The sequence below is a fragment of the Gadus macrocephalus genome, chromosome 21 (assembly GCF_031168955.1).
Source record: "Gadus macrocephalus chromosome 21, ASM3116895v1".
NCBI lineage: Eukaryota > Metazoa > Chordata > Actinopteri > Gadiformes > Gadidae > Gadus > Gadus macrocephalus.
The window spans coordinates 2727899-2737905 of NC_082402.1; the positions used below are offsets into that span (position 1 = coordinate 2727899).

General features: G+C 51.4%; 1 protein-coding gene across 3 annotated transcripts; it reads left to right on the top strand.

The window, feature by feature from the left end:
- The first annotated feature begins 5690 nt into the window (after positions 1-5690).
- LOC132449665 (heparan sulfate glucosamine 3-O-sulfotransferase 5-like) lies at positions 5691-9798 on the top strand. 3 transcript variants are annotated; one of them, XM_060041424.1, is made up of 4 exons: positions 5691-6276; positions 7348-7552; positions 7625-7900; positions 8404-9798. In XM_060041424.1, the coding sequence occupies exons 1-4, from the start codon at positions 6170-6172 to the stop codon at positions 8950-8952; spliced, it is 1137 nt and encodes a 378-aa protein (XP_059897407.1). In that variant the 5' UTR covers positions 5691-6169; the 3' UTR covers positions 8953-9798. The 3 variants fall into 3 exon arrangements, with proteins under 3 accessions (XP_059897407.1, XP_059897408.1, XP_059897406.1); XM_060041425.1 differs by having other exon boundaries at positions 7348-7528; XM_060041423.1 differs by having other exon boundaries at positions 7348-7900.
- The last annotated feature ends 209 nt before the right edge of the window (positions 9799-10007 follow it).

A 10007-nucleotide genomic window follows, 5' to 3' on the forward strand; every position in this document is an offset into this window, starting at 1 on the left:
TCCTCTTCCTCCTCCTCTTACTACTCCTCCTCTTCCTCCTCCTCTTACTACTCCTCCTCTTCTTCTTCTTCCTCCTCCTCCCCCCCTCCTCCTCCTCCTCCCCAGCTGACCTTGAGCAGGACTCCTGCTGGATATTTATGGGTCATAACGCTCAGAGCATTGGCCCATCTCAGAGATTCACTGTCATCTTCCACTAAGCGAAGGCCTCTTCCCTGAAACACAATCTGCACTCTTCAACAAACCAATCCCATAAAGGATATATATATTTATATATATAAGGACATAGGCCCAGCCTCTCTCCGCGTCCTATCCAATAATGTGGAGTAGGAATTAATTCTTTAAAAAGCTGCTACTTTCTTAAAGGTTATTGCAATTTATTCTGCATGGCTTCCCCTGGTGTTTGCTGATCGATTGGTGCAGGCATCAGCGCGTTGTGTGTGTGTGGGGGGGGGGGGGGGGGGGGGGGGAGGAGGGAGGGAGAGAGAGAGAGAGAGGGAGAGAGGGAGAGAAGGAGAGAAGGAGAGAGAGAGAGAGAGAGAGAGAGAGAGAGTGCCTTGCATGCCTCTGACAACAACACTAGCACTCGCACATTTTTATTTAGAATATTTATTTTATCTTTTAACTACGACCACAGCCAATTTAACAGAACGGTCGTATCTCAAAGCAAATCGATTAGATCCTTGCGAACTGTACTGGTTCTATTGGTCGATAGCAGAGTAGAACTGTACTGGTTCTATTGGTCGATAGCAGAGTAGAACTGTACTGGTTCTATTGGTCGATAGCAGAGTAGAACTGTACTGGTTCTATTGGTCGATAGCAGAGTAGAACTGTACTGGTTCTATTGGTCGATAGCAGAGTAGAACTGTACTGGTTCTATTGGTCGATAGCAGAGTAGCCGATCTCCTGGTGAATCCACTGGTTGGTCCTTAGGAGATTAACTGGAGGTGGTGGAGGTGGAGTTGGTGGGGTTGGGAGATGAGGGTGAGGTGGTGGAGCTGGTGGGGTTAGGAGATGAGGTGGTGGAGGTGGGGTTAGGAGATGAGGTGGTGGAGCTGGTGGGGTTAGGAGATGAGGTGGTGGAGCTGGTGGGTTAGGAGATGAGGTGGTGGTGTGGGGTTAGGAGATGAGAGTGAGGTGGTGGAGCTGGTGGGGTTAGGAGATGAGGTGGTGGAGGTGGGGTTAGGAGATGAGGTGGTGGTGGTGGTGGAGCTGGTGGGGGTTAGGAGATGAGGTGGTGGTGGTGGGGTTAGGAGATGAGGTGGTGGTGGTGGTGGAGCTGGTGGGTTAGGAGATGAGTTGGTGATGGTATGAGACCATAGCGTGTTGGTGTGTGTGGGGGGGGACGACTCTGAGCCCATGACCCTGTGAACTACGGGCACAGTGATGTGATCAGAGTCTGGAGCGTCTCCTTGTAATACCCTGAACCTGACCCTGACCCGACCCTGACCCTAACCATGACCCCGACCCTGACCCCAACCCTTAACCTGACCGTGACCCGACCCTGACCCTAACCCTGAACCTGACCCTAACCCTGAACCTGACCCTAACCCTGAACCTGACCCTAACCCTGACCCTGACCCGACCCTGACCCCAACCCTGAACCTGACCGTGACCCTAACCCTAACCCTGACCCTCACACATGTATATATATATACATATATATGTATGAGATGTGTACATTAGATTGTACGTTGTTATAAGACAGTATCTTATAGCAATCTTTTAATTTATAGTGGAATCCTTTTCAAAGCCAGAAAATACTTTTATTCTACCGTATTCTACCGTACTGTTTGGATGTGAGTGTGTTTCTGAGTGTGTGTGTGTGTCTGTGTGTGTGCGTGCGTGTGTGTGTCTGTGTGTGTGTGCGTGCGTGCGTGCGTGCGTGTGTGTGTTTGTGTCTATGTGTGTGTATCTATATGTGTGTGTGTGTGTGTGTGTGTGTGTCCGAGAGTGTGTGTGTGTGTGTGTGAACAATGTCTTTATTGAAACACTTGCAGACTTCCCTGGTGAAGGTCTTTACGGCTGCTTCATTGCTGCTAATCAACTTTTTTATCCCTGTGGTACCAATTCTAACTGCCGTTATCTGTCAATATGGCACTTCATCCATGGTTATAACCTGCCTTAAGTTCTCAGTGTAATTTATTTGTCAAATTACGTTCCTTCGGCATAACTATAAAGTTTTATGTCCAATTTCAGCCTTTGAGTTATATCTTCTTCGCTAAGTGCAAAGGTGTATTCAAAGCTTCCACAACTGCCCTCATTCCAACTGTTCCTAATTCCAAACTTCTGTTCCACGTCTACATTTATTTGCAATGATAAAAAAGAAACAACGCTTAACATGACGCAACACATTTGTGTTGTTCTTACCCCAAACACATGGAGGTCTTATAGACAGATCCACTGGCACCAATCTAAACACACATAAAACAGTCAGACACCATTACAACCTTCAAGTCACAACTGAAAACTCACCTGTTCAAACTCGCACACAACGTCTAACTGATCACTGTTTTGATTGTTTGTTTGTTTTGTTTTGTCTTGTTTTTGTTTTATTTATTTTTATTTATTATATTTACTTATTTATTTATTTATTTTATTTTATTTTTTTATTTTATTTTATTTTTTTCCACAATGTCTTGTTTTTTAAACAATTTATGATGACTATATGCTCTGTAAGGTGACCTTGGGTGTCTTGAAAGGCGACTCTAAATTAAATGTATTATTATTATTATTATTAAACCAATCAGAATCCGTTGCATCTACTCACACAGGTGAAAACTCTCTCTCACACGCACACACCCGGTCACACACAGAATCACACTCACTGACACACAAATGCCACACTTTACGCATGCAGAGGGCAAGTAAATGAGAGGGAGGCACAGAAAGAGGGAGAGAGAGATACTAAAATGGGCAGAGGGAGAGGAGAGAGGGAGGAGGGGAGACGGGGAGAGAAGGAGGAGGGGGAGACGGGGGGAGAGAGGGAGGAGGGGGAGACAGGGGGAGAGAGGGAGGAGGGGGAGACAGGGGGAGAGAGGAGAGAGGGAGGAGGAGGAGACGGGGAGAGAAGGAGGAGGGGGAGACGGGAGAGAGGGAGGATGGGGAGACAGGGGGAGAGAGGGAGGAGGGGGAGACAGGGGGAGAGAGGAGAGAGGGAGGAGAAGGGGAGAGAGAGGAGAGAAGGAGGAGGGGGAGACGGGAGGAGAGAGGGAGGAGGAGACGGGGGGAGAGAGGAGAGAAGGAGGAGGGGGAGACGGGGGGGAGAGGAGAGGGGAGGAGGGGGAGACGGGGGGAGAGGAGAGAGGGAGGAGGGGGAGACGGGGAGAGAAGGAGGAGGGGGGGAGAGAGGAGAGAAGGAGGAGGGGGAGAAAGGGAGAGACGAGAGAAGGAGGAGGGGGGAGAGAGGAGAGAAGGAGGAGGGGGAGACGGGGGTCAGAGGAGAGAAGGAGGAGGGGGGAGAGAGGAGAGGAGGAGGAGGGGGAGACGGGGGTCAGAGGAGAGAAGGAGGAGGGGGGAGAGAGGAGAGGAGGAGGAGGGGGAGACGGGGGTCATAGGAGAGAAGGAGGAGGGGGGAGAGAGGAGAGGAGGAGGAGGGGGAGACGGGGGTCAGAGGAGAGAGGGAGGAGGGGGAGACGGGGGTCAGAGGAGAGAGGGAGGAGGGGGAGACGGGGGGAGAGTCCGTGTGGGACACCAGCCTAATGGAAGGTAATCAGAGCAGCGTTGGTGACAGGCTACCTCGGGGAATCCTCCACTGAGCAGAGCAGTCTGTCTGCCTGCATGTCTACCTGTCTGTCTAGCTGTCTGTCTGCATGTCTGTCTGCCAAGCTGGGTCACACACTCACATGCTGTTTCTCATAGACACACACACACACACACACACACACACACACACACACACACACACACACACACACACACACACACACACACACACACACACACACACACACACACAAAAAGCCCTTAACCATGGAGCCGATTAGAGCACCTAACCTTATTAAATTGAAAAGGGTCCTTGTGCTAGGTTAGTTAGCCTCCACACCACTACTGGTGGGGCGGAGATGGTGAACAATAACGACTGGGGACAGACTGGGCACAGACTGGGGACATGTGTGTGTGTTTGCATCTGTGTGTGTGTGTGTGTGTGTGTGTCAGTGGGTTCCATGATGAATAATGTATGTGTTATATCCAAAATGGCCACCAGTTGAAGGTGTGCCGCTGGGGAGCCGAGGGGGCGGGGCCTCCTGTACCAAGCTGAGATCAATAACAACAATGAATCTCTCTCTCTCTCTCTCTCTCTCTCTCTCTCTCTCTCTCTCTCTCTCTCTCTCTCTCTCTCTCTCTCTCTCTCTCTCTCTCTCTCTCTCTCCCCCCCTCCCCCTCCCTCCCTCCCTCCCCAGGGGGTGTTATAGCCCTGCTGGCTGTCCCACTACGTCTATCTGCACCGCAGAGTTTAACGCTTCCTTGCCCTCTGTCAGGGTCCTGGTCGGGGTCCTGGTCGGGGTCCTGGTCAGGGTTCTGGTCGGGTTCTGGTCGGGGTCCTGGTCGGGGTCCTGGTCGGGGTCCTGGTCGGGGTCGGGGTCCTGGTCGGGGTCCTGGTCAGGGTTCTGGTCGGGGTCCTGGTCGGGGTCCTGGTCGGGGTCCTGGTCGGGTTCTGGTCGGGGTCCTGGTCGGGTTCTGGTCGGGGTCGGGGTCCTGGTCGGGGTCCTGGTCGGGTTCTGGTCGGGGTCCTGGTCGAGGTCCTGGTCGGCGTCCTGGTCGAGGTCCTGGTCGGGGTCCTGGTCGAGGTCCTGGTCGGGGTCCTGGTCGGGGTCCTGGTCGGGGTCCTGGTCGGGGTCCTGGTCGAGGTCCTGGTCGGGGTCCTCTCTCTCTCTCTCTCTCTCTCTCTCTCTCTCTCTCTCCCCCCCTCCCCCTCCCTCCCTCCCTCCCCAGGGGGTGTTATAGCCCTGCTGGCTGTCCCACTACGTCTATCTGCACCGCAGAGTTTAACGCTTCCTTGCCCTCTGTCAGGGTCCTGGTCGGGGTCCTGGTCGGGGTCCTGGTCAGGGTTCTGGTCGGGTTCTGGTCGGGGTCCTGGTCGGGGTCCTGGTCGGGGTCCTGGTCGGGGTCGGGGTCCTGGTCGGGGTCCTGGTCAGGGTTCTGGTCGGGGTCCTGGTCGGGGTCCTGGTCGGGGTCCTGGTCGGGTTCTGGTCGGGGTCCTGGTCGGGTTCTGGTCGGGGTCGGGGTCCTGGTCGGGGTCCTGGTCGGGTTCTGGTCGGGGTCCTGGTCGAGGTCCTGGTCGGCGTCCTGGTCGAGGTCCTGGTCGGGGTCCTGGTCGAGGTCCTGGTCGGGGTCCTGGTCGGGGTCCTGGTCGGGGTCCTGGTCGGGGTCCTGGTCGAGGTCCTGGTCGGGGTCCTGGTCGGGGTCCTGGTCGGGGTCCTGGTCGAGGTCCTGGTCGGCGTCCTGGTCGAGGTTCTGGTCGAGGTCCTGGTCGAGGTCCTGGTCGTGGTCCTGGTCGGGGTCCTGGTCGGGGTCCTGGTCGGGGTCCTGGTCGGGGTCCTGGTCGAGGTCCTGGTCGGGGTCCTGGTCGGGGTCCTGGTCGGGGTCCTGGTCGGGGTCCTGGTCGAGGTCCTGGTCGGCGTCCTGGTCGAGGTTCTGGTCGAGGTCCTGGTCGAGGTCCTGGTCGTGGTCCTGGTCGGGGTCCTGGGGGAGGGGGTTGTGGATGTGATGTTTATTCCATCTGCTGGATGAACACAACCTAGTCGCACCCGTTCATCTCCCACGGCGGTCCACCACTCAGAGGGCAGGAAAGGGAGGATTAAACTCTGAGTGTGATGGAAGACACACCTTCAGGGTTCCCCCGGAGAACAGAACAGTTAGGGAACGCTGTAGAAAGGAATGGGCCTCGATGGAACATCAGAGGAAGGTTCTGCCTCAGGGGTCTGGTCCGTCATGGAGACCCAGTGGTTCTGTGTCCCAGCGCCTCCTAGTGGCTGCCCTTATGTACCACTCCTGATGTGTGCGTGTGTCCCTGCGTGTGTGTGTGTGCGTGCGTGTGTCCGTGCGTGGGTGTGTGTGTGTGTGTGTCCGTGCGTGTGTGTGTGCATGTGTGTGCATGTGTCCGTGCGTTTGCGTGCGTGTGCGTGTGTGTGCAGGCTGACGTGTGCGTCCTGAAGGTAGATGGAGGGCTATGCTGCTCCAACAACAGGCGCTGCTGAGACAGAAGCTCCTGGTCCTGGGGAGTCTGGCCGTGGGTAGCCTGCTGTACCTGGTGGTCCGCGTGGGCTCTCTGGACAGGTGGGGCTCCGGGACCTCACGCACCACGCTGAGCATGACGTCAGAACACACCACGTGGCTACGGAACATACAGGAACATACCATGACATACGACAATACATACTGTAACGCGCAACATGTAGACAAAATATACTATAACGTGCAACATGTGTACAAAACATACTATAACATACAAAACAAAAGATACTGTAACATACAAAACAAAACATACTATAACATTCAATACAAAATATACTATAACGTACAACATGTAGCAATACAAAACATACTATAACATACAACATGTGTACAAAACATACTATAACATACAATACAAAACAAACTATAACATTCAATGCAAAATATACTATAAGTACAACAGGTAGACAAAATATACAATAACATTCAACATGTAGCAATACAAAACATACTATAACATACAACATGTGTACAAAACAAACTATAACATTCAATACAAAATATACTATAAGTACAACATGTAGACAAAATATACAATAACATTCAACATGTAGCAATACAAAACCTACTATAACATACAATACAAAACATACTATAACATACAATACAAAACATACTATAACATACAACATGTAGCAATACAAAACATACTATAACATACAATGCAAAACATACTATAACATACAATACAAAATATACTATTACGTACAACATGTAGACAAAATATGCTATAACATGCAACATGTGTACAAAACATACTATAACATACAACATGTAGCAATACAAAACATACAACATGTGTACAAAACATACTATAACATACAACATGTAGCAATACAAAACATACTATAACATACTACGTGTAGCAATACAAAACATACTATGACATACAACATGTAGCAATACAAAACATACTATAACATACTACGTGTAGCAATACAAAACATACTATAACATACAACCTGTATCAGTCAAAACATGCATGGATCAATCCTCCCATATCAACAGTAATGAATCCTAGCCTAACACAGCTGACCCATGCTTCGGGTCTTCAGGGGGATGCAGGTGCTAACCACTACGCCCTCCTTGGTCTCCCTGTGTCTCCCCCCACAGACTGCAGCCCACCTGCCCCCTGGACGGCAGTCTGCGGCCCCCCGACGCGGGGCAGATCCTGCTGCGCTCGCTGCAGTTCAAGCGCGTCCTGCTGCTGCATGAGCTGCGCAAGGGCAACGGCACGCCGGAGATGGTGCACCTCCGAGATCCGGAGAAGGTGCACCTCCAAGATCCGGAGAAGGTGCCACTCAGCGATCCAGAGCAGGTGCACCTCCAAGATCCGGATCAGGTGCACCTCCAAGATCCGGAGCAGTTCCACCTCCAAGATCCGGAGCAGGTGCACCTCAGAGATCCAGAGAAGGTGCACCTCCACTCGCCAGTGCAGCAGCTCCCTCGCGCCCTCATCGTGGGCGTCCGCAAGGGAGGCACGCGCGCTCTGCTGGAGATGCTCAACCTGCACCCTGCGGTGGTCAAGGCCTCCCAGGAGATCCACTTCTTCGACAACGACCAGAACTACGCGCGGGGCATCGACTGGTACCGCGGCAAAATGCCCTTTTCTTTCCCCCACCAGATCACCATCGAGAAGAGCCCTGCATACTTCATCACAGAGGAGGTGGGTCTTTGCTTTTTAGGTCCTCACTTCTTCAAGTCCGGACTTCTTTAGGTCCACAATTCTTAAGGTCTTAGGTGCTGACTACTTTAGGTCTTTCATTTCTAGGTCCTCACCTCTTTAGGTCTTTAGTTTCTAGGTCCTCACTTCTTTAGGTCTTTAGTTTCTAGGTCCTCACTTCTTTAGGTTTTTAGTTTCTAGGTCCTCACCTCTTTAGGTCTTTAGTTTCTAGGTCCTCACCTCTTTTGTCTTTAGTTTCTAGGACCTCACCTCTTTAGGTCTTTAGTTTCTAGGTCCTCACTTCTTTAGGTCTTTAATTTCTAGGTCTGCACTTCATTAGGTCTTTCGTTTCTAGATCCTCACCTCTTTAGGTCTTCAAATTCTAGTTCCTCACCTCTTTAAGTCTTTAGTTTCTAGGTCCTCTTTAGGTCTTTAGTTTCTAGGTCCTCTTTAGGTCTTTAGTTTCTAGGTCCTCTGGTTCTTTCTAATACCTAATATCCTCCCAGGTTCCCGAGCGTATCTTCAAGATGAACTCCTCCATCAAGCTGCTGGTGATCGTGCGTGAGCCCACGACCCGGGCCGTGTCCGACTACACGCAGGTCCTGGAGGGCAAGGAGCGCAAGAACAAGACCTACCACACGTTCGAGGAGCTGGCGGTGGACGAGGCCACCTGCGAGGTGAACACCAAGTACAAGGCGGTGCGCACCAGCATCTACACCCACCACCTGGAGCGCTGGCTGCACTTCTTCCCCGCGGAGCAGCTCCACGTGGTGGACGGCGACCGGCTGATCAGCGACCCGCTGCCCGAGCTGCAGCTGGTGGAGCGCTTCCTCCACCTGCCGGCGGCCATCGGCCGTTCCAACCTGTACTTCAACGCCACGCGCGGCTTCTACTGCCTGCGCTTCAGCCCGCTGTTCAACAAGTGCCTGGCGGGCAGCAAGGGCCGCACGCACGCGGCCGTGGACGCCTCCGTGGTGGAGAAGCTGCGGCGGTTCTTCCACCCGTTCAACCAGAAGTTCTACCAGATCACCGGGCGGACCTTCGACTGGCCCTGACCTCTGGAGGGGGAACACTGCTGGCCAACGCCAGGGACGGACATTCGGAGGATCGAGCGCTTTGACCGGGTTCGTCGTTGCAGCCGTGACCAAATATTAAAAGAGGATCACTTTTGGGGGACTTCGGGTTTTTTTTTGTTTACGTTGGGTGAAGGTGGCAAGAAGTTTGACACAAAGCTTCTATTGAACCGTGGATAAAGTTGTGGTCCCCGTCTTCGTCCACTGTTGGGAAAACTGAATGGGTCTGAAATGCGAAAGAGATTCTGATCTTTGACTGCTTTCTCAAAGATAAGCATTCGCTGACATTCATGCTATGATGCTTAACAGCTTTTAAAAAAGTCGTAATTCCCAATGAAAAGTCACAATGAATCGGTAAGTGGAAAATGTAAACCTTACTTTATATCGTTTTCTTGTTTTAACGATTCATTGGTGCATGCACCAGCGTTTCCATGGCTATGGTGAGCTGAGGGCGTCCTATCTGTCGTTTCTGCAACTATCTGTTGTACCCCACTTGCAATTGATTTCCATGGATGGCTGCTGTTATTTTCTGCGTTGCCCATCGGCCACAAGTTAAGCGACAAAAGAGTCAAACTTTAGACATCAAAATCATGTCCGGGAGTTTTTTTGAGGCTTGGAAGACTTGTTTCGTTACTTTGTCGCTTTTTGATGTACTTAGCTTTGGTACTCTGATGTTTGGCCTTTCAGTCATTTGGCGAAGATAAAGCGGCACTACTAAACCTCCTCATCGGGTCAGGGTGGAATTATGTCAGTTTATTTGAAAATATTCACTCTGTATCATAAGTGTGTTGTTAAAAAAATGGTTTAATAAAAGAACATTTAAATCTGCTCGTGCCGAACTCTGAATTTATGTTTTTCACCAACTTAGGAGCAGAAGCAGGAGAAGATCTTCAACTTGGACATCACACCAAGGTCATGCATATCCACTGAGGGCTATATCTAGAACCTAGAGCGAAAAGTTAAAGGGTATCTAGAATCCAGAGTGTAAAGTTAAAGTGTCTAGAATCTAGAGTGTAAAGTTAAAGTGTATCTAGAAT